Source organism: Poeciliopsis prolifica, unplaced genomic scaffold (genome assembly GCF_027474105.1).
Source record: "Poeciliopsis prolifica strain line A6 unplaced genomic scaffold, Auburn_PproV2 SCAFFOLD011, whole genome shotgun sequence".
In the NCBI taxonomy this organism is placed as follows: domain Eukaryota; kingdom Metazoa; phylum Chordata; class Actinopteri; order Cyprinodontiformes; family Poeciliidae; genus Poeciliopsis; species Poeciliopsis prolifica.
The window spans coordinates 5908757-5933285 of record NW_026562386.1 but is presented as its reverse complement, the minus strand read 5'-3'; the positions used below and the strand labels follow the sequence as shown (position 1 = coordinate 5933285).

The window sequence follows — 24529 nt, the reverse complement described above, 5'->3', positions numbered from 1 at the left end:
TAAATCAAAAAGCTTTTCTAGATTAGGTTGAAAATATAATTGACAGCTGTAAACGAGTGAAATTCGTAGTTCGTACAGGGGAAGGCTAATTTTAGCATGTAGCATAGCTAATTATTTCCGTGCAGGGCACCATTACATAAAAATCGAAAAGTAGAAAAATGTATAATTAAGAAATGTATTTTATGCCCCAATTTTTTAAATTTTATTTTCATTGTACAGATGCACTTATCAATTTGCAACATTGGGATCGGACAGAAAATGAAGACAAATACCGCTGTCCCCTTTGCTAATACAGTGCGGAGGAGTCTTAAAGGTACAGTACCACATATCAAGAACTGCTATGGTTCAACATAAGGGTATGTAAAACTACACTTATGATTTTTCTTTTTTACATTCTTATCAGTTGGATCTGTGATCTAGTGTTTTTATTTTATTTTTAAAGGTTAATATTTTTTTAAATATGTTTTTGTACACCAATGTTAAATTTATTGAAAGTCTAATATTTTTTTATAAACTAACAGCTTTTTTTCATAAGCTGACAGCAGTCATCATAAGTGGGTGTAGAACCCAGAGATGATACTGTAATGATGAGCAGCACTACTTCAATGTTTTTTTCTAAGTAGTTTAGGACAGCAGATAATGATTCATTTAGTTATAGGTTGATCTATTAATTATTTTTGACGATTAATTGAATTTTTTTTTTAAAACTAGCACATTCCGCAGATTTTTCATTTTGCCTTTTTCAGACAGTTTTAGAAATAAATCAAAGATGCAATTCAACAAACAAATCCCTTTTAAATAAGAAAACAAACATTTGTGCAATAACAGCATTTCTTTAGTGAATGCTTGATTATTGCAAAGAATGTATCTGCAGCAAAAAAAATGCTGACATGAAAATCTCACCCCTTTCTGTTTTAAACCCAAAACAGAAATGTATGTTGTATTTGTTGTTCAAGGAGCTTGTATTTTCTGTCTCATGTTTGTAGCTCACAGAAACAACTTCATGTTTTCATTTTAAGAATCACTCATTTAATAAGTTTGCTCTTTTTTCTTGAGATGATTCTCTATAAATTTAGTAAACTAAAACCAAGCAAATCTTGCAATTAATGACATCCCCAATATTTTATTGATAAAACAATTATCTTCCTGAATAAACTTAAAAAAAAAGAAATTCTGATTCTAATGTTTATTAGCAAAAATATCTTTGTGATAGATAACATTGAAGCAACATGTGTCAGAGATGTAAATAAATCCAGAAGTTTTTGATCCGTGCCGAGTTTATAAAGTGTGAAAATGTTAAAGAGTTGTTAGTGCCCCCTGGTGGTCGCGAAATCTTACTGCACCTGGTATGACTATATCAGATGCCTTTGCCACCATAAGGGGGCACTAAAGACTTGCATTTTCACACTTTTTATTTCACCACTGACCACTTCCACATGTATTATTACCTATGCTGGTACATTTTTCTTTTGCATAATTTTTCAAAAAATATATTTTGGTGAAAGAGCCAGTAAAAGCTTACAGCACCTGGTATACCCAGGGAGTCTTCCACCCAAGTATTAACCTAGACGAGATCAGCATAGATGGGAAGGAGGCGCATAATGAGGTGATTTATTAAGCAGATGGAAAGAAAAGCATATTCCAGTTTGAATTTACACCAAGGTTCATTGCAGTGCATTTTATTCTTTATGTTTTAATTTTAAATACTGATGATTACAGCTTACAGTTTTTAAGATGAACATAATTCATTGTTGATCTTTTAACTTTGCAGAACAGGAAAACGAATCTCCAGTGAAACCAGTGGCCTGCACTTTGCTGCAGTTAGAGCCAAAAAAGAGCCGTGTGCCATTTCAAGACATCTGCAGGGTTCCAATGCAGAGACCGGTTCTTCATACTTTTTAGAATACTCAGCTTTTTATGACGGTTTCACCCCATGAGGGAAATTGCTCCATCATGTGGAAGACGACGCCAACGCAGAGGGGCTCAGAGCGCAGTCCCGAGTCAGAGGCCAGGCCCGACCCAGAGGAACTCAGAGCCCGGTCCTGACTCAGACGGACTAAAAATCAGAATTGTTTTCATTTAACTGGGTGAATTTCTGAGTTTTAATCTTTTTTTGTAATTTTGGATTTAAAACAAATGCAAATGCTCCTCACCACCCAGCACTGAAATATAGTTATTTATTATTTTTTTTTAAAAAAAGAAGCACACCCTTTTCTATTTTTAGGGGGTCATTCTCACAGCTCATTAATAAACAAAAATAATTATACTTTCTGGAGCAAAGAATTCTTCCAAATTGGAAAGCAAACGATTTTTTCTTAAAAAACATCAACCAATTATTCTTATTTTATTTTCTCGTTCTTATCCGTCAGTTCACTTGAGATAAAACAAAACTAACTTACAAGTAACTTTGCAGCAAAATATATGAGCTGCTTGTTTTGAGTCGATACCTTAATATTGATGAAAAAGTTTTTGTTTCATTGACTGATTATTTAAAATATAATAGGGAGAAATGTGTAGTTATTTCAAAAATAATCATTGGAACAAATTTTTTCAAGTTTCTTTAGATTGATGTGAAGTTTGAAGTTCCTCTGTAAGCAGATGACAGCACAGATCAGTGTCGGTCCTGTGATTGGTGGCTTTCTTTCTAGCAGGAAGTTGTGAACAGAGTTTAAAAGCTGTTGCAGGATTGCAGACATTCAGAGGAAGCTGGACCAGCAATGGCTCTGCTGAAGGTTCTGCTGCTGCTGGGGCTGGGTGAGTTGGAGATACTGGGCACATTGGTCACACTTCTACTGGTTCCAGGGAGGCTGCTGGTCTCTGGGACTCTCAAACTTCCCTCTGATTCTGTTTCAGACTGAAACATCTTTGCATATAAACTGTGATGCTTTTTAACCTTTGGTTGTTTATTCATTTTTTGTTCCAGCAGCCATGTTTGGACCTGATTTCTGAGTAAAGTCCTCCTTTTTCTTCTTCAGGTGTTTCAGTGAACTCAGCTGTTTCTCTCCAGAAGAGAATCATTGGAGGTGAAAACTGTGATGACACGGAGCGTCTTTATCATGTTCGGCTGGAGAGCAGCCAGGGTAAAGCAAAAATCCGCTGTGGAGGATCTCTGATCCACCCTGAGTGGATCTTGACTGCAGCTCACTGCTGGAACAAAAAGCCAGGATGGTAGGAAAGAGACATGAAGACAGTTTTATCTGCAGATGATCAGGTTTTCTGTCTGTTCATTATAATCTAACCTTTTCTGCAGGACTAACAGTGCAATCTCAAAAGTTCATCCACAGTCTGCTGGGCAGCAGGTTCTGGTAATCCGATCCGAAACTGTTACTTTCCAAGGACATGACATCTTGTTGCTGAAGCTTCAGACACCAGTAACAGGTGTCCCACTTGCTCGGCTTCCAGACTGCAACAATCGTCTCAATATGTAAGTCTTTCTCTGATTAAAAACATGACTTCAGGTTTTCTGTCTCCACTCCTCCAGTCCTGCTTCCTCAGCTTCAGCACACCTGAGTCAGGTAATCAGGCCACCAGCAGATCCAGAACCAGTTTAGCTCAGGTGTGTTGGACCAGAGACACATGTGAAGGACGCAGGACACTGAGGACTGGAGATGGACACTCCTGTGTCAGTGGATGAAGTCCTTCATGAATTTATTTTCCATTCTTTCATTGTTCTTCATAACAATTCATTTCCTACATTTTTTTCTTGTATTGTTACATTTTATTCTTATTGTGTTTTAGAGGTGATATTATTCAGCTGGGAGGAGAGGGAGGAACGACAGGCGGCTCAAATGATTATCGATGTGAGAGAAATATTGAAGTTATGAGAATAAAATCTTTGTTTCTACGGAGGTCAAGTGAAGAACATGTTTATAATTCTCCTGTTTCTCTACAGTACAAGATCCTATTCTTCCAGCACATCTTCAATGTGTCAACATGAAAGTTGCTCTGGTTTACCAAGACCATCAGACATATGGACATGTATTCTATGTTTCAGAAAAGAACAAGGATATCTGCTATGTAAGTTTGTTTCTTCATTATCTCTCTGCAGCGATTAGAAGACTTTTCTGTTTTACAGCATAAATATATATAATGATATAAATTTTTCCACAGGGCGACGCTGGTGGAGCAGCGGTGCACAACGGCATGATTTATGGTGTGATTTCTTTTGGTGGACCAGACTTTGTATGTCGGACACCAGCTATGATCATGGATGTGTGTAGATACGAGGCGTGGATAAAACAAACAACTGGGCTTATTTAAAACATAAGCTATCATGACATAAAATTGTCATCAAATTTTCTCTCACATATGATTTTATGATTGTATCTTTATCAGTTTGATCAACATGTTTGTAGAATTGCAATAAATCAATGATTTTGTTTTATCTCTCCTGATCTTGACCTCCCTAATGGAGCTTTCTCTGCCTCAGAAATGAAAAATAAATCAATAAATGCATGAAAAAGACATTTCCTGGCTGATTGTCTTTACATTCGTGGTTCATTTAGTCAGTTGATATTTTCCCTGAACTGAGCCTAAAAACGTGACATGAGTTTTAAATCACATGAATAAAAATACCAGAAGTAATTTATTTATACAATTTTTGTTTTTATTTCACATCAGAAATGAACATGCAGCATCTAAACTCTGCAGCTCTGGAGTTACTCCCCAAAATAATGAAACATTAGTCAGATAATACAACAAATAAAATCCTAATAATTTAGAAATAATAGAAAAAACTCCACATTTTTCATAAATATATAAAGGAAATAAAAAGTTAAAAACAATTTAAAAGTCAAAATTTGTAATGAAAGATGTTTTAAGGAAATACTTTAAAAGATGTAAAACTAATTAACGGTAGCTTCTGGTTCCCACAAATTTAACATAAAAATGATAGAAAATGTTCCTCTTTTGCAGATCACATTTTAATTTCAACCCTTTTTATAGGGCCACATAAATTTATAAAAAGAGTTTTCTTAAAGATATTAAAGTCCTCTTCCTGCATGATGTTGAGATATCAGGCCCATAGTGAGGAAGGGGCAGGTCTAACTATTTGGGCAAGATTTTTTTTTCAACATATACTTTATAAATATAAATATAGGTCTTATGTTTCAGTTAGAAAAAGTGTATTTATTTTTTGTAATTGTCCTCACAATAGCAGGAAAACCCCCCTCACGCCTAAACACAGAAATGTTTCGGCTGCAGATAAATCTTCTGACTTTAACTTCACCTGGCTGCCCGGTGCTGGACTAAATCAAGCCTGAGTCGGTCCCACTGTCTGTCTGCTGATATAAAGAAACGGTACCATGAGGTACCAGGTACCACCTACTCACTGTTCACTCTCTGCTTCACCTTAACGATACCACCAGGTGCTTCGCAGCTCTTGTGGGATTGGGGCTGGAGGTTCACAGCTGTGAATAGAAGTTACTGCAGAACCTCAACTGACAGAGAAAGATTCGGCTCACAGCATTTGGAATTCACGAAATATCATATAAACATAAGCGAAAATACCGCAGCATAAACCCAAACATGCAACAATTTAATAAATCAAGATGTTCCAAAAGCGTCGTGGATTCCAGCTCAGAGATGATAGCAGCTTTAGCTCTCCATGCAGAGCAAATGCAAGGTAATATAGGGGCTTAGGTAGATTCAGGATTTAGACTTCTCAGCCCCTCCCTACTAAGAACATCAGCATCATTAACTGTGTTTAAATATAGATTTCAGGAAGTACATGTTGTCAGTACATGTTGTCTAATGTCAGTTCCAGTTGCTACAAGTGTCGAAGTTATTGCTGTTACTCACCTGTGCTGCCTGCGTTTCTGTGATTCACTTCAATAAACCATCATTATTCATTATAACCTGGGTCCACCGCATCTACCTCACCACCTCCAAATACCAGAATTCATGAGGCTGTGTTACAATTCAACCATTTTTAGGGGCCTTTGAGTATCAAGAGGGGACCTTAAAGCTTGGAGGACCCCCGAAACTCTGGAGAGCCTCTGAATGTCTGGATTTGCCACTGAATGTTTGAAACAGCCCTGAATATCTGTCAGCACCCTGAATGTCTGCAGGGCACTGCCAGCAGTAAAAAATTTTCTTGATTTCTCTGTCTTATGATTGTAGATCTCAGAGGTGCTAACACAGAAAAACGATGTAGAGCTTTCTTGATCTTTAAAGCAGTCTGCAGCCAAGCTGTCATAGAGGTTAAACAATCAGATATTATTAGGGCTTATTTAGTAAAATAGCAGCAAATGTGCTTATTTCATAACTTCATAACCAGTGACCTTCTCTCTGGTCTGTTTAACAACTACAGTCTCAGATCAACTCAGCCCTACAGGACTGTCAGCAGCAGAAACAGCAACATTAAACCTGTCCGGGAAACATAGACGACATTTGCTTTGCATTGACTCCACATGATGGCAATGATATAGTAGGATTCGATTGAATATTACATTCTTGATTAATATGAATTGTTGATATATTGTTGTACGATGCTTTAAGCTGTTGTTCAGTGTGAGCCTCCTTAACTTTGAGCCCCTGGCCCTATAAAGGTCTCTGCACGGCCCTGTGTCAGTGTGCAGCTTTGTGCCTGTGACCAGATGACACAGATAAAAGACAAACAGTCATTTTGTCCATAACAGAGTGTTCCTCATGAATTTATTGTAACATTTGTGGTCTATAAATTCATAAGATTCATAGTTTCTTTTACGAAGGACATTTCAGTTACATTTTTGTTTTTCACAATGTAGCATCAGGGCTTTTTTCTATTTTTTGTATTTATGTTTGTCCTTAACTTGATCTTTGTTAACACATTAGCTCCACTTTGTACCAAACTAACTTTTAGCCACATGAACGTTATTTGTCAATTAGCAGATAAATATGAAATCACACCTCTAAGTAGTCAAATCACAGACTGTTACTCGCAGTTCGTCTTGTTACTCCAAGACACTGCTCCCTCATGCAGTGTCTCCTTCACTGCATGAGGGAGATTTGAAAAAGATTTTTCAAATCTTTTTTTCAGTTTCAAACTTTTTTTATGGTCCCAATTTAGCTCCATACTAGAATCACAAAACTACAGTCTAATTTTTAGGCCACTTCTACAATGGATCCTTAAAATGTTCAACATTTTAAGAAGCAAAAAGTCTGTGAGTATTGTAAATCAAGATTGTGTAAAGTATTGAAAAATGTCATCAAGAAATTAATTACCAGATACTTGAGCATTGTAGAGGTCTCCATTGCAGCAGATGCTATTTTTCAGCACTCTGTAAGTTCCATAGTTGAACTTACAGAGTAAGTAAGTAAGAGTAACTTGCAACACATCATTCAGGCATCATGCAACCTTTGAAGTTGACAATAGGAACCACTACTATTGTCAACCTGCAGTAAAATAACACAAATTTTAAATGAGACGATGCCGAACTAATAACTAACAACTGGAAACCACACAAAGACGAACCTTAAATTGCAACTTCTGTTGTTAGAAAACTTTCTGAACAACAATAATCCTGCGAGGGACGCTCAGTTGTTTTCCAAGAGCAAGTTCCAGGGCTGCTTGATAAACATCCATGACATTTCAGGGTGTCAGCTAATTAAAACGAAGAGAAAGTGCACTTTTATTGCCAACAAAATATGAAAAAGAAAATTTTGTCTTATAAGACAAAAAAAAAAGGTTGGATCAGCACAATGTACAGAGTGGGAAGGAAAAGTTTGAAAGGCTTAGCAGGAAGTTAGATTATCATTGCAGTTTTTAATGGAAGGAAATGTAAATAATACAACCATAGACTAATATTAAATGTGATTAAAAAATGAATAATAAAAGACAGCACTCCAAGCATCAAAGTGAAGAGGAACATTTTGCTGGTGGTTTACAAAATCAATTATAGTTTCCCAGTTGAACGAATATATTGAAAGTTTTCCAGGGAGGGGCTCTACTCTCAGCTCTACACCACCCCTAACTGAGCACATCCTCCTGTTTGTAAATGGTAGATTTGATTGATTGATTGATTAACAGGCTGAACTGCAGTCATCTGAAAAGGCCCGTAGAAGCGGGTCAGCGCGCCTTGAGCTCCAGGGATGGGCAAACATTGGTTTGCAGTTCACAGTGGAGATCGCATTCAAGTCGCGTACACTTTGGAAAAAAATAGCGAGGAGAAGGATGCTTCATTTACTTTGACATGCTTAACACGATGTGCCATAAAACACAACTTTGACAGATCATCAGTAGAAATGAGCTAATCTCCCACAGCTTAACTATCTCTTGATAGTAATCACAAAATGCACATAAAGCCTACAAACATAATACTGCAGCGGACTCAACGCTCTGCTTCGTGACGGAAACGTTTTTGAATTGTCACGTAAAGACGTTGCTGTCGGTTGCTGTGGCAACGGGTGTGTCGCGCAACTGTCGGAGAAAAACAAAACAAAACAAAACAAAACAAACTTTAGGATCTGCTTAGCTCGGGGAGGTGTGAAGCTGAGAACAGAGCCCCTCCCACAAATAAATATTTCTATATATTCATTTTCGGCGGAGACGATTAAAAAGCTCACATAATTCACCAGCAACATGCGGCTCTTCACGTTGGTGCTTGGAGTGCTTTTTCTACCGAAAGGCAAGTTTTTGATTCCGATTAACATTTAGTGTGATTTTATGAAGCTTCGCGTTTCTTCCGTTGATAACGAACATTGATAATCTGATTTATTTGTCCTCCCACGCATTGTGCTGATGTGATTCCGCCATTTCTTTTGTTGTTGTTGTCTTAAGATCAGGGTTTTGTTGTCTCACTTGTGTGCATTCTCTCTTTGTTCTAATTAGCCAACAGCCTGATGTGTTATGAATGTACTCCGGCTACCCCTGAACGTTGCACCAACAAAACAATTGAGTGTCCCTCAGAGAAGTATCGTTGCGTAGCAGCAAAGGAAGTCGGGATCTTAGGTTCGTCTTTACTCGGTTTCCAGCGACTGGAAACCGCCTCGCTTTAACATGTGCGCTTTATTTGACTGCAGGTGGCGTCGTGGTTTCTGATGTCAGCGCCAAACGCTGCGTTTTGCCTGAACAATGTATTGAAAAGTCCGTCAACTACGGAACTCAGAGAGTGGTGCAAACTAGCGTCTGCTGCAACGAAGACCTCTGCAACTCTCAGATACCTGGTACTTCATTCCCTTATTATGATCGCCAGTACTTTGCACAACTTGGATTTGCAGTTCTCACAAGCAACTTTTTGCTTCTTAAGACGCATAACATTTTAAGCAACCATGGTAGAAATTACCCGGCGAGAATCGAATGTTCAGGCCACATCCTCTGAACGTTCACGCCACATCCTCTGAACGTTCACCAAACAAATAAATGAAACGCTCGGACTTTCAGCGATCGTTCGCAGTATTTCAAAATAAAATGGCATATCTATCGTTTAAATAGGTGTGTGGAATTGCTAATATGGCGGCAGTTTTCATTGGAGTGCAAGGTTTTCTCATGAAGCATTTCCTACGGAGATTATTCCAATCTTGTTAAAAAAAGAGGGGGAAATGGATTACAACCACTTAAAACACAGTATTAACATTAAAGATTACCAAATATGAAATATGATTTCAAAAAAGAATATTACATGAATAAAACCCTCTTTAAAACAAAATGAAATGGTACAGTATTAATTTTAAACAATAATAATAATAATCAGAATGTGATACAAATAAATATGGAGAGCTGTAAACTACTCAACAAAGTAGATCCCATCGGTTTCAAATGAAATAGAGAAGCGTCGTTTCTGGTGTAGGACAGCAGGACAGTGGCGTCACTCCTCAGACTATATTTTAAATTCAAATGAAAGTAGTTCTTCTCACCTCTTGGACATATAAACATTATTTCAATGTAGAGGGTAAGGTTTGGCCTCTGGTCTGCATGGTGAGATGTCAGTCATGATTCCACATTCCATCCTAAAACGGGGGCAAAAGTCTGAATCTGAAAAAAAATATATATAGCAATTTAAAACTGAAAAAGTATTTAATCTGAAAAGTAGTTTTGAGAATTCTTTTGTTTAATTTTTTTTTTTAGTTTCAAATCTTTTTTTTATTTCAAACTTTTTATGAAGCTTACATTTTTTTCAGTCACTTTAGGTGAAATATGTTGTTGAAGATTAAAAAATTCTGCATTGTTTTCAATTGAATAACTATCTCTGTGTCTTAGCGTACAAGACAACTCCGAATGGAAAACAGTGCTTCATGTGTGAGAAAAAAGGTTGCATGGCAACTCTTAACTGTGTGGGGAATGAAAACTACTGCATCACAGTAACAAGTAAGAGCCCAGTGTGGTTTTACATGCTTTATTTATCCTTGGAAGAATGTTAAGACCAGATCCAAACATGCTACTCACATGGTAACTTTATTTTCATTTTCTCAATGAATGTATAAGGAAAAAATGTGACGGTGAAGGGATGTGCCTCCAAGTTGATGTGCACAGATCACACAGGGTTGAAAGCAGAACAGAAGAAATGCTGCGAGGGCAACTACTGCAACAGCACCAGCAGTGTCAGTTCCACCCTGCTGCTCTTGTTGTTACCTGTGTTGTTTTCTGCCTTATTCTCTTAGCTTGTACTGCATTGCTGCAATGTTTTCTTTTTAATCACAATTCCTTGGAAGAATATTCCAAGGAAATCTGTTCTTTTCATTTGATTCTATAAAAATGTGATTAGCTAAGCAGCATTTTGTAATTAACAACATCCTCTATGTACTTTGTTGTTGTATAAAAAAGAAAATATTCCTCAATAAGCACAAAAACATTTGAAATTCTCTGTTCAATATTTTTCTCATTCTAATTGTTTATTTTTTAAATCTGATTCCATTGAGAAAGCTTATGCCCAGTTCACACTTCACGATTTTTTGCCCCAATTTTGTCGGACAGTTGCCCAATTGTCCGACAATCGTAACCGATCATCGTAACCGATCATCGTAACCGATCATCGTAACCGATCAGTGTGGTGTGTTATGACTGATCGGGTCCAGTCGGTGGAACGTCGGGACCGCTTTGATCTAAAATCGGGGATATTGAACGTGTTTAATCATCTTGGCTCATTCATCGCAATGTCTGTGGTGTTCCCCCGAGCGAGAAGGAAGTCTGTTGAATGTGACAAGTAGCCAAACAGCATGCTATTAGATCGTTGTTGTTGTTTTTTTTTTTTAATGAAAGATAATTATAAAATTATTGCACAGAGTACATCTGGTTCAGAAGCGAATTCCAATCTTTGGTTGAAATGGCGCATTTGATTTTATTCTGCAGTCATAATACAATTTTAAACAATACAATAAGTTTTAATTAAATGAGCTGGAATACGTTAAGCTTTCGCGGTCAGTTGGGGGGGGGAAAGGATAACTGCCATCTGATTTTCTAAAAACGAATGTGCAGGAAATGCTTTCTTCTACTTTAAGCTGCTCTGATGTTTCAGTCGTTCCGTTTTCTGAAACAAGGTACAGTATATGCATATATTCTACAACAACATAAACACAGCAAAAAAGTATAAAATTATATGTAAACGATAAATGTTATTTAAACGACGAGCATGAAAACTGTTGACTAAAATGAAAACGACACTTCTAAAATACTTCTTTAAGGCTACGTTCACACTGTAGCCTGAAGTGATGCTCCAAGCTTTAGGCACAACTGATTCTTGCACTCTCCGTTTTCACACGTTTTTATCTCATCATGGATCAAAAACTTCTACATTTATTAGTACTGCTGGCACACTTTGCTTCACTGTCATATTTCAAAAAGCTTTCAGCACCTGATATTGCCAGCCAGTCTCTTCATCCATGTGTTAACCAGACCCATTCCTGCTTAGCTTCTGAGATCAAAAGCAATCACGCGTGTTCAAGACACAAGCACAAACATCTTATATGCCACAAGACCCGGATAAATGTTTGTTTTAAAAAAAAAATATAATAATTTTTAGGAACCCATACTGAAGGCCAAAATGGTTGTAGTCCCTAACAGATTTACATTTGACTATTTCAATTGACCAAGAAGCTGGTTACATTCATTCTCACATTTTCTTACATTTATTTGTAAAACCTTTTATTTAAAAACATGGAAAATTAAGACTGTTTCCTGCTTTTTTCTGTTATTTAGATTTAAATTTGCATCTAATATTCACCAAAGACCGTTTTGTCATCCGATGTTTTCAGTCTTTAAACAGCAATAATCTACAACTTAATGTGAAGAAGTTCTTCAGACTTTAGGAATTTTTGGTTTTCCAGTTCCTGAGTTTTTGGTTCTTTCTTCACATTTGCCCAATTGTTGGGCTATTTTTATGTTGATGCTTGTAACATAATTCTTTTTCATAGCTTTATGTAAGACTATAGTGTTAAAATTAAGATCAACTACAATAGAGGACAATTTTCAATAATTGTATGTTAAATTTCTGGCAACCAAAAGCTATCATTAATTAGTTTAACCTGTTTTTAAATATTTTCTTAAAACTTCTTTCATTACAGATTTTGACTTTTAAATCATTTTTAATTATTAAGCTTTTTGTTTCCTTTGTATTGTAGTGGAAAGGTTTTAAGGTGATTAATAATTGAATCTATGCATAGCAGTATTATGATTCTTTTGTGACGCATGAGCTCATGAAAAAGACTTCTGAAGGCGTTCAGTTTCTCTGGCCATAGCATTACAATGAAGTCTTTGGATTGTTTCTTTATCTCTCATGGCTCCAAGTGAAAGAAGACGTGTGCTTGCTGTCTGCTGTCTGTTCCATAACCAAGTAGATCATCAAGCTATGTGAACGGAATGAAACTCCCCTGATGAAACTGTAGGTGTTCTGCTCGGGGCTCTTTCTCCTGACTGCAATCAGTGACCAGAGTCTTCCACTAAATACCAATTAAGAATGTATTTGTTTACTGATTCTTGAAACTGTTTTCCCTCACTCTTTGTTGAAGAAAAATTTCCACAACAGCTTCTTTTTTTTAAGTTGTCAGGATATCATTTGTTAATTGTTGTATTATATGACTTCTTTTTCATTTTTTTTTGTGCACAGCTCTTTGGTCTTGTTGCAGTTTAAAGTTCTCTAGAACTAAATCAAAAAGAGTAACTCCAGAGCTGCAGAGTTTAGATGCTGCATGTTAATTTCTGATGTAAAATGAAGACAAAAACTGAATAAATAAATTATTCCTGGTGTTCCTCTTCATGTAATTTAAAAGCGTTTTAGATTCAGTTCAGGGAAAATATCAACTGAACAAACTGAACCATGAATGTAAAGACAATCAGCCAGGAAATGTGTCTTTTTCATGCATTTATTGATTTATTTTTTATTTCTGAGGCAGAGAAAGCTCCATTAGGGAGGTGAAGATCAGGTGAGAAAAACAAAATGATTTATTCTAACTCTACAAACAAGTGGATCAAACTGATAAAAATACCATTCTAGAATTTTATGTGAGATGAAATTAGCTGAGAATTATATTTCATTATAGATTATGTGTATATAAGCCCAGTTGTAACTTTTATCCACCCCAGATAGTCACACACATCCACAATTACAATTGGTTTCTGACATGCATCTAGTCCACCATGAGAAATCACACCATAAATCATGCCGTTGTGCAACGCTGCTCCACCATCGTCACCCTGTAAAAAAATGTGATTGAAATATTTATGTTGTAAAACAGAAAATTCTTCTAATCATTGTAGAGAGATATTGAAAAAACAAACTTACATAGCAGATATCCTTTTGGTGCTGAAGCAGTGAATACATTCCCGTACACTGGCATGAAAATGGCAACCGAAACAATGTTCACATCGACACATTGAAGATGTGCTGGAACAGCAGCATCATTTACTGTCGTGAAACATGAGAATCATAAACATGTTATTCATTCGACCGTTCCTGTAGAGACAAAAACAAACATTTTATTCTCATAAAGTCAATATTTCTCTCACTTCGCTGATAATTGGGGCCTGTAGTCGTTGCTCCCTCTCCTGCCAGCTGAACAAAATCGCCTCTAAAACACAAAAACAACAAAGTGTAAAAATACAAGATAAACATGAAGAAAATTAATTTTGATGAAGAACAATGAAAGAACAGAAAATAAATGTGGGCTTCATGCACTGACACAGGAGTGTCCACCCCTGGTCCTCAGTGTCCTGCGTCCTTTACATGTGTCTCTGCTCCAACACACCTGAGCTAAACAGGTTCTGGATCTGCTGGTGACCTGAATACTTGACTCAGGTGTGCTGAAACAGAGGCAGCAGGACTGGAGGAGGGAGTCGAGGAAGCGGCTGTCGCTGATAAGATAACAGATTTTTTTGAAAGTGGAAGCGCTCAAACGTCATCTGGCAATAAGTTGAATTCAAAGGTGATTTTGGCATAATCTGGATTGTGAGAGGATCAGGATGGCAAGTTGTAGAGGGGGCTTTTGGAAGAAGAAAATATGGACATAAATAAGATGGTCTATTGTAGAAAGTGGAGAAGATAATATTATGGGGAGATTATAATAGTAAATCGTCTGATCCATACTTCCTGTCTCTACTGGAAGTCTCTTTTGGAGGAGTAGACACAGGAAACCTGAAGTCATGGTGTTGATCAGTGAAAGACTTACACTTTAAGACGATTCCTGCAGTCTGGAAGTTGAGCAAGTGGGACACCTGTTACTGGTGTCTGAAGCTTCAACAACATGAGGTCATGCTTCTTGCCGAAGTGGGTATAAATCTGAGGAGCGTTTTGGATTACGTGTCTCTGCTGCCCAGCAGTCCGTGGATGAACTTTTAAGATTGCTACGTGAGTCCTGCAGAAAATGTGAGATTATAATGAACAAACAGAAAACCTGATAATCTGCACATAAAACTGTCTTCGTGTCTCTTTCCTACCATCCTGGGTCTGACTGCCAGCAGCGAGGTACAGTCAGGATCCACTGAGGGTGAATCAGAGATCCTCCACAGCGGATTATTTTAGTACCCTGTCTGCTCTCCAGCCGAACATGATAAAGACGCTCACTGTCTTTACAGTTTTCACCTCCAATGATTCTCTTCTGTAGAGAAACAACTGAGTTCACTGGAAGGCCTGAGAAAGAAAAAGGGGGACTTTACTCAGAAATTATGGAACGAACATGGCTGCAGAAAAAGAATAAACACTTAAAGATTAAAAAATTATCAGTTTATGTGGAAAGAATTTTAAGAAACCAAATCTGAGAGAAGTTTGAGAGTCACAGAGACCAGCAGCCTCCCTAAAACCAGTGGAAGTGTCTCCAGTGTTTCCAACTCACCCAGCAGCAGCAGAACCTTCAGCAGAGCCATTGCTGGTCCAGCTTCCTGTGAATGTCTGCAGTCCTGCAGCAGCTTTTAAACTCTGTTCACAACTTCCTGCTGGAAAGAAAGCCACCAATCAGAGGACAGATACTGATCCGTGCTGTCATCCGTGCTGTCATCTGAATTTTAACACCTCATTGTTCTAAAGAAACTTGAAAAACATTCTTATCCTATTGACAGATTATTTCACTAATTATGAAACATTTCCCCCTCTTATAACTTGAATAATCAACCAATGAAACACAAACTTTTTCATCAACATTTAGGAATTGACTGAAAATGTTTGTCTATCTGAAATTGCATTCACTCTTTTCATAGAGTGGATTGAAGATGGATGTGTTTTAGACTGGATAGACCTGACAAAATCAGCACTTCATAAGAGACTCCAGCAGGGAGATTAAAAATTGGCCATCCTTAAAACTCATAAAAAATAAGATTGAATAAATAAATTGAAGTATTTAAAAAAGATTTGATTAAAATAAAACAACATTAAAACTATCAGAAAATAATGCTCATTGAAGCAGGACAATATGAAAGAAAATTTATATTTAAAACTTTTAACAAGACACATATTTGTTTGAAAATGTTCACAAACAAGTAATAACAGAAAACAGATCAACACAAATTGGAAAGCTCTAAATTTACAGTCAAAAAATATCTTTATCTGAAACATTAAAGTGTGATAGACAAAATTCATCTAAAAACGTAAAATGAGAATCTTCTAGAATGCTGTAAAATAATTAACGGAATTAATGTTTTGGGTAATGTTTTTCAAAGATGTAATTTGGATGGACTATTTGAAAATTAGAGATCAACTGATGTGAAAATGAACCTTGAAACACTGAGAGCATAGTTGTGTTTTTTTATTTGGTGGTTGAGTGATCAATTATCAGCTCAAACCAGTCGTGATCAGCCTGAAGCTGGCTTTACGTCTTTTGTTTGTTTTTTTTAATAAAGGGGGCAAATTTCAAACTGTTACCACTGACAGCTATAAAGAATATCTCTCTTTATATCAGAGATTCTAATATCAAGAATACCACCTGCTGTGTAACGCCTGCTCACTGTCTGCTTTCTGCTTCTCCTTCACATTGCTACTACCAGGCGGTTTGAAGCTGCTGCTTATGGGATCTCAGCAGACTCAGCCCATGATATTTAGACCTCACAAAATATCACATGAACGTTAGTGAAAATACTTGTCATGGCCTTCTACGTTCCAAAGTCAAACATTTCCAGCAAAGGCTGTGGCTAATAACAGATGGTTTGATTCTTGCAGGTACTTCCAATTTGATAGTTAAAAAAAAAAAATTCTTTATTTCTTGTAAAAATGTCGACAAAATAATAACAAAAAATCTCTTACAAATTAGCAGAAACCAAAAATTGTATTAATCTGACATTTCGAGTTCAAAAAGTGGTCAATAAATCATTTTACAAAACCTCCTGTCATCACACTGGACATTTTTAAGATCTTGTTCAGTGTGCCCCTTTTTAACTTTGAGCCCCTGGCCCTAAAAAAGGTCTCTGCATGGCCCTGTGTCTGCGTGCAGGTGTGTGCATGAGAGCAGAAAAACCAGAAAAGTCCTTTTCACCATAACATCAATTTCTTTTAAAATAAAACTTGAAAAAAATACAAGTGTGTTTCTGTGTCTGGCGAATGTTTGGTTAAAATAAGCTTGTTCTTCATTCAGTGAAGTTATTCACGCTGGATAGAGGATCCACAAGTTTTAATCCACAATTAAGAATAGAAATACTTCATCATAAAATTATTCAAATTAAAGTATATTAATTTGAATGTACATTTGTATGTGGCATTTTTGTATGTGGCATTTATCTTTGTTTTCAGATTTGTTTTATGGCATCGTCAAATCTATTTTGATAGAAATCTTAATGGGTGTCTTACAGAATCAGATAGTATTTTGCAAAGATTTGAAGTTCTTTAAGTTTATAGCATTATTTATTTTCTGCTTCGGTAAAGGGATCCTAAAAATCCACATTCATGGAAACATCTGCCTCTCCCAGCTGCTTCCTTCCCTGAGAAAAATATACCAATACAAGTAGGAATATTTTTCCCATCTTGTTTTATTACCTGTATGTGTCACAATCAGGTGAAATTCTATTGTTGGCTTTACCATAACTTATCCCCTATATCGTTACTTGCAGACAGATCATATTTTCTTCACCTCTAAAGGAACTGGACTGGTTTCAAACCAGTTGTAGTATTAATAGTTTAATTATTTTGTGACAAACTCCTTAATCATGCTCAGCCCTTTATTTTAAAAATGTTCAGTGTGCATCTATGTGCATGTGAGGAGATAACAGGGTGTCCCACTTGCTCAGTTACCAGACTGCAGGCATCGTCTTAAAGTGTAAGTCTTTCCCTGATCAATACCATGACTTCAGGTTTTCTGTCTCCACTCCTCCAATCCTTCGTATTCTTCTTTGTCTCCTCTATCCCACTGTTGTTGCGATTATTTATTGATATACATTTTAATAATATTTGTCACCTCATTTTTACTTATTTTAATATTTAAATCAACAATATTCTCTTTTGCAGCACTCTTAGTAAAACTATAAGCCAACTCATTTTCTTTCACAAAAATGTGGGCGAGAATCTAAATTAGTTTAACATAAGAACCATCATTTTTAATCCTGAAAATTTCGTCCAATTATGTCCAATATAATATCTTCCCTTGATTCTGAATTTAACTCTTGAATACTTAATGCACTACTTGAATCTGAACAAATTAAATCCTCCCTCTCTCTTGTTTCCTCAATACATTCATTAAAATAACAATTAATACACCTGTACAATTAATACACTGTCAATTTATTTGTTATTTTTTATTTCTCATTATATTTTGGAATCACAAATGATATACCTACTTTTTTATTAAAAAATTAGACACATCTGTATAAGATCCATGGATCCATAAGATGTATGGATCTGAAAATAATGAGACACCAAAAAATGATGTTATCATCACGGTTAATAATGAAAACATTATTAACAATTATAATAAATAGCATTGGACTTATCATACTACCTTAGTTAGTACCATTTTCAACTTGATATTTTGAAATTATTGCCCAACCTATTTTTACTTTAATATTTCTTTCAGTTAATTTTTTATCCCTCTTTATATTTTACCTCTTATACCTATTTGTTCTTATTTTAATCAACAGTCCTTCTTTCCATAACGTGTTTTAAGCCTTTTGCACATCCAGGAAGACTGCTATTAAATTCTTTTTATTAATCTGAGCCTGTCTAATTTCATGTTCCAGGTATTATTCAGGATCTATTGTACTTCTGCCCTTTCTAAATACAAATTGATACGACTTAATCTTCTCCTTAGATCATAAGAAAATGAATCAATCTGTTATTTACCATTTTTTACATTATTTTACCTAAATATGATGTTAGAGCTATTGGTCTATAACTTTCAGCTGATTTAGGATCTCTATCAGGTTTACAAATGGGTATAATAATAGCTTTTTTCCACTTATCAGGTAATATCCCTTCCTCCGACACCTTATACAATTCCAATAATATTTCTTCACTCACATCACTAAGATGCTTTAACATAGTATAACTGATTTGATCATCCCGAGGAGTTGATTTACTGGAATTCTTCAGTGCATTATTTAACTCTATCAAAGAAAACTTCATATTAATAACATTCTTACAATCTTCATTATTATGAAATAATTTAATATTTGTCTGTACTGTTATTTCACTTCCTCTTTTAATATGTATCTTTGCAAACACTTTAGCTAATAACTAGGCTTTGTTTTTGATCTATAATAATATTTCCATTTCCTTTTATTACTGGGTAAAAATATTCTTTTGAACTTCCAGACATTTTTTAATTGTATTCCAAACCCTGTTTAGTGAAGGGTTTGGAATATTATTTCCCCCAAAGATTCACAATATTTCCTCCAATAATCCCTTTTAGCATTTCTTATAGTTTTCACAACTTTTGCCTGTTTCTTTTTCTAATTTATTAGATTTTGGAAACAAATAAATTTCTGCTGTTTAATTGCTGTTGAACGTTCTGTTGTCCTCCAAGTAAATATCTTCTTTTTAAATACCACTACTTCTAGGATTTAATATTTTGGCTGTTTTAATAATACATTTACTGATTTCTGATTTTAAGTTATTTATAATTTTCCTCATATCTACATTTTTCATATATTCCTCACTCATCACTTTAAAATTATCCCAGTTTTCTAACCCAAATTTCCATTTGCCCTCATCTTCTACCTGGTCTTCCTCTGTTTCTATTCCTATCCTAACAAAAATTGGATAATGATCACTCCCCATTGTGCTTTCTTTACATACTGTCCAGCAGCAACTATCACCAAAAGATTAATCCCTTAAGACTTTCGCTAAATCTACATCTCCAATAATTCATCAAACTGATAGGACTTACTCCAATCACATCCTGCCAAGCCTTAAATTTTAATATAACTTTAAAATCTTCCATCATTATTTTCATTCTAATTTAAACTCTTTCTTCCTGAAGCTCAAGAGATCTTTTACCAGCATTTAGAACCCCTTACCTTATCTTCCCCCTCTAAAACTAACCATCCTGATCCTCTCACAATCCAGATTATGCCAAAACCACATTAAAATTCAACTTATTGCCAGATGACGTTTGAGCGTTTTCACTTTCAAAAGATCTGGTTCTCTTTATCAGCAACAGCCGCTTCCTCGACTCCCTCCTCCAGTCCTGCTTCCTCTGCTTTAGCACACCTGAGTCAGGTAATCAGGCTACCAGCAGAACCAGAACCTGTTTAGCTCAGGTGTGTTGGAGCAGAGACACATGTAAATGATGTAGGACACTGAGGACTGGAGGTGGACACTCCTGTGTCAGTGGATGAAGTCCACATTTATTTTCTGTTCTTCATAACAATAAATTTTTGACCTTGTTATCCTGTATTTTTACACTTTGTTCTTATTGTGTCTTAGAGGCGATGTTGTTCAACTGGCAGGAGAGGGACCAACATCGCCCGATGCCTATACTGAGCCAGGTGAGAGAGACATTGAAGTTATGAGAATAAAATATTTTTCTGTGTCTACAGAAAATGTTGAATGAATAACATATTTATGATTCACATGTGACACTACAGCAATCATTCCTGCTGTTCCAGCACATCTTCAATGTGTCGACATCAATGTTGTTTCACTTCCCGCTGACACACCAGTTTACGGGAATGTATTCTATGCTTCAGCACCAAACAAGGATGCATATTATGTAAGTTTGTTTTTTCAATATCTCTCTACAATAATTAGAAGAATTTTCTGTTTTACAACATAAATAAATATATTTATATTTTTTACAGCATGACGATGGTGGAGCAGCGGTGCACAACGGCATGATTTATGGTGTGATTACTATTAGTGGACAAGATTTAGAAACCAGTCAGAAACCAGTTGAAATCATGGATGTGTGTAGCTACAAGCCGTGGATACAAGAAATGACTGGGCTTCAATGAAAAATAAACTTTCATAAAATAAAACTCTCAGCAAATTTCCTCTCACATATAATTGTATCTTCATAGTCGAGTTAGAATAAATCAAAAGTTGAGTTTTTTCTCACCTGATCTTGACCTCCCTAATGGAGCTTTCTCTGCCCCAGAAATGAAAAATATATCAATAAATACATGAAACAGACACATTTCCTGGCTGATTGTCTTTACATTCATGGTTCAGTTTGTTCAGTTGATATTTTCCCTGAACTGAGTCTAAAAACGTGACACGAGTTTTAAATCACATGAAGAGGAACACCAGAAGTAATTTATTGATTCAGTTTTTTTTCCTCCTCACTGTCAAGAAATGTATATGTACAACTTTGCACATGCAGCTCAAGGAAAGATGAACACACTGAGATGCAGATTATTCTGGATTCTTTTGCTTGTGAACCAAGACAAAATGACCTAAATATAAGTTGAATTAGAGTATTTATCGATCCATGCATTTAATAAACATCCTTGTCCCCAGTGGGGTCAGGAACAAAGGAGCTTGGTTAAAAAACATCAACTGGTTTCTTGTTGAAGCGTTTTGAAGCAGAGATAACGTTCCAGCTGCACGTCACATATCATAGTCTAGACAGACTGGTACGAGAAGAGCTGGGTGTTTCAGTGGGTCTCAGAGGTAATAAAATTAACATTTAAGACAGCCCACACAAAGGAAAAAACACACCTCCTAATGCATATATTTAAATGAGGAGAATACACATTCGTATAAAATGGTTTGTTTAATAGCAGAAGTCCGAATCTCTTTGTGCTGAGTGAGAGTTTCCCAGAAGATGCATCTTTTGTTTCTGTCCTTTTTACTCAGTTAATTGTTTCTGTTTTGTCATGTCTTGGACTTTTGATAATTTAGGTGACATGCTTATTGTAACATTCTTCTTGCATTGATTTTCTCTGGATAAAACTCTGGATATCTGAAGTCTGACGTCGTATGATTGCTCTTTCTCTCTGCACACGTATACAGACGCAAGAATTCGGGACAAAGAAGAATTAATTAACGAGCTAAATCAAGTTATTCCTCTTTTTAATTCTTAACACTAGTAACAGATGGTTTGATTCTTGCAGGTACTTCCAACTTGATAGTTAAAAAAAAACAAAAACAATTCTTTATTTCTTGTAAAAATGTCGACAAAATAATAACAAAAAATCTCTTACAACTTAGCTGAAACCAAAAATTGTATTAATCTGACATTTTGAGTTCAAAAAGTGGTCAATAAATCATTTTGCAAAACCTCCTGTCATCACACTGAACATTTGGCCAAACAATGAACCTGCACCAAGCCTGCACCGGTGTGTTATTAATTACGGTGTGTTATTAATTACTTAAATTAATGGAAGAGTCTCAGAGTTTACCAAAGTAATCTAAATATTAGATTCTTGGTTAATATGCGTTCTTGTTATGTTGTACAATGTTTTAAAATCTTGTTCAGTGTGCCCCTTTTTAACTTTGAGCCCCTGGCCCTATAAAGGTCTCTGCATGGCCCTGTGTCTGCGTGCAGGTGTGTTCCTGAGAGCAGAAAAAACAGAGAAAAGTCCTTTTCACCATAACAGAGTGTTCCTTATGAATTTCTTGTAACACTTCTAGTCTATAAATTCACAAGTTTCTTTTACAAAGGACATTTAGTTCCATTATTCTTTTTGTTTTTCACAATGTTGCATCAGAGCTTTTTTCTATTTTAAACTTGTTAAATCTGAGCAAATTCTCTTCAAAAACTCAATAAAGTTCAGTTTCCTAATATTAAATTCCAGACCAGATGTGTTCAAAGCATCCAAGTTTGTAGAAAGCCATCAAGCTCACATATACATAAAATGTGATTTTTAACATGTGAACAAATCATTATCTTTGAACAGTACATGTGGTTTTTGTGTTACACTTCTGCAGGCTGCTCTTGAGAAAACATGCAGTGGTTTGTATTACTCAACTCAATGCACACCTGCTTGCAGCTTGATAGAGTCTGCAGTTACAGTGCTGGCATATTTATTCCCCTTCTTGTTTTACTACCTGTCTGTGTCATTTGCAGGTTTCATAGCAGTATTAGTAGTAATAGGTTACTTATTTTTAGACCAGCTTCATGACAGTGTCCAGTCCACATGGGCTTATAAAACACACAAACACGTTCAAAGTTGCAGACAGAGGCAAACATCAACACATCCTTTGAACATAAAGAGTCGTCTTTCAAAGGAGACAAGTTTTCAAAAACATACTAAGCTAACATAAACAAAGAATCAATCTGCATATTAATTCTGGGATAATATGGAGATTTAATGGCGACAGAGACACATTGTTTGATGAAAATGAAAAATTATTGAGATTAAAGCTTTTTCAGCTTGAACATAATATACAGTCTAATCTCATCAGACCTTGGAAGCAAAGCACAGTTGGGCCCGGTTTGTCCTAGAATGAAAGACCGCATTGGAATACCAGGTGTTGTAGAATTTTGCTGGATCTTTCACTAAAATATATTTTGTAAAATTTGAATATATGTGGAAGTGGTCTGTGTTGAGTTAAAAAGTGTGAAAATGTAAAAGTCTTTAGTGCCCTCTTGCTTGGGCGAAGGATTAAAGCACAAGATGAAGCACCAGCTGCGGAGGGTTGTTGGTTCAATCCTCAACTCCCCACCCACTGTGGGGTGAACTACTGCTATCATCGTTACCGTAAACACAACTAAATAACAATTACAAAACAACAAAATCAGAGAAAATTCTTCCACATCAATTTCTTTTAAAATAAAACTTTTTAAAAAAAATACAGGTGTGTTTCTGTGTCTGGTGAATGTTTGGTTAAAATAAGCTTGTTCTTCATTCAGTGAAGTTATTCACGATGGATAGAGGATCCACAAGTTTTAATCCACACATAAGAATAGAAATATTCATCATAAAATTATTCAAATTAAAGTACATAACTTATCCCCTATATTGTTACTTGCAGACAGATCATATTTACTTCACCTCTAAAGGAACTGGACTGCTTTCAAACCAGTTGTAGTATTAATAGTTTAATTATTTTGTGACAAACTCCTTAATCATGCTCAGCCCTTTATTTTAAAAATGTTCAGTGTGCATCTATGTGCATGTGAGCAGATAAAACAAAGACAAAGAGTCCTTTTGTCCATAACAGAGTGTTCCTTATGAATTTCTTGTAACATTTCGTGCCTATTAAACCACAAGATTCACAGATTCTTTTACGAAAGACATTTTAGTTACATTTTGTTTTTCACTGTGTAGCATCAGGTCTTTTTTTCTATTTTTTGTATTGATGTTTGTCCTTAACTTGATCTTTGTTAGCACATTAGCTCCACTTTACACCAAACTAACATTTAGTCACAGAAAACATGTTTTTTTTTCTTCTTTTTTTCAATTAGGAGATGAACATATAATCTTGCCTCTAATTAGTCAAGTCACAGATTGTTACTCGCTTGTTCGTCACACGAAGTGCGTAAGTTCAGGAAGGTTTGGTTTACATTTACAGAATTGTTTTCACAGTAAATGTGACTGGAGTGTGATCCAGTCAAAATCTGGATCACAGCATATTTAATTCTGGACCCGTTTCATTTCAAGGACAATTCAACAAAACCTGAGTCGACAGTTTTTGCATTTAGCCAACATCAACGAGACTGTGGCTAGTATGGACGTTAGCACAGAAACTCGCAGAGTTTAGAATGGAGACTAACATGGAGCCCAGCATAGAATCTAGATCTCACTCACTAGAAGCTAGCA

At 35.9% G+C, this 24529-nt stretch overlaps 1 protein-coding gene and 1 pseudogene across 1 annotated transcript; one reads left to right on the top strand and one right to left on the bottom strand.

Annotated features, from left to right (window-relative positions):
• The first annotated feature begins 2664 nt into the window (after nucleotides 1-2664).
• On the top strand, nucleotides 2665-4466 carry LOC129364466 (kallikrein-13-like). The gene is made up of 6 exons (XM_055037104.1): nucleotides 2665-2754; nucleotides 2976-3168; nucleotides 3251-3424; nucleotides 3739-3800; nucleotides 3893-4017; nucleotides 4111-4466. Exons 1-6 carry the CDS (start codon nucleotides 2718-2720, stop codon nucleotides 4258-4260), a joined length of 741 nt encoding a protein of 246 aa, XP_054893079.1. The 5' UTR covers nucleotides 2665-2717; the 3' UTR covers nucleotides 4261-4466.
• Nucleotides 4467-13259: 8793 nt separating this feature from the next.
• LOC129364442 (serine protease 1-like) lies at nucleotides 13260-15284 on the bottom strand (annotated as a pseudogene).
• Between the last annotated feature and the right edge of the window lie 9245 nt (nucleotides 15285-24529).

Coding starts and splice junctions, on each gene's coding strand:
- LOC129364466 (XM_055037104.1), top strand. CDS start 2,718: ATGGCTCTGCTGAAGGTTCTGCTGCTGCTGGGGCTGG. Junction 2,755..2,975: donor TCTGCTGCTGCTGGGGCTGG/GTGAGTTGGAGA, acceptor TTTCTTCTTCAG/GTGTTTCAGTGAACTCAGCT. Junction 4,018..4,110: donor AGAACAAGGATATCTGCTAT/GTAAGTTTGTTT, acceptor ATTTTTCCACAG/GGCGACGCTGGTGGAGCAGC.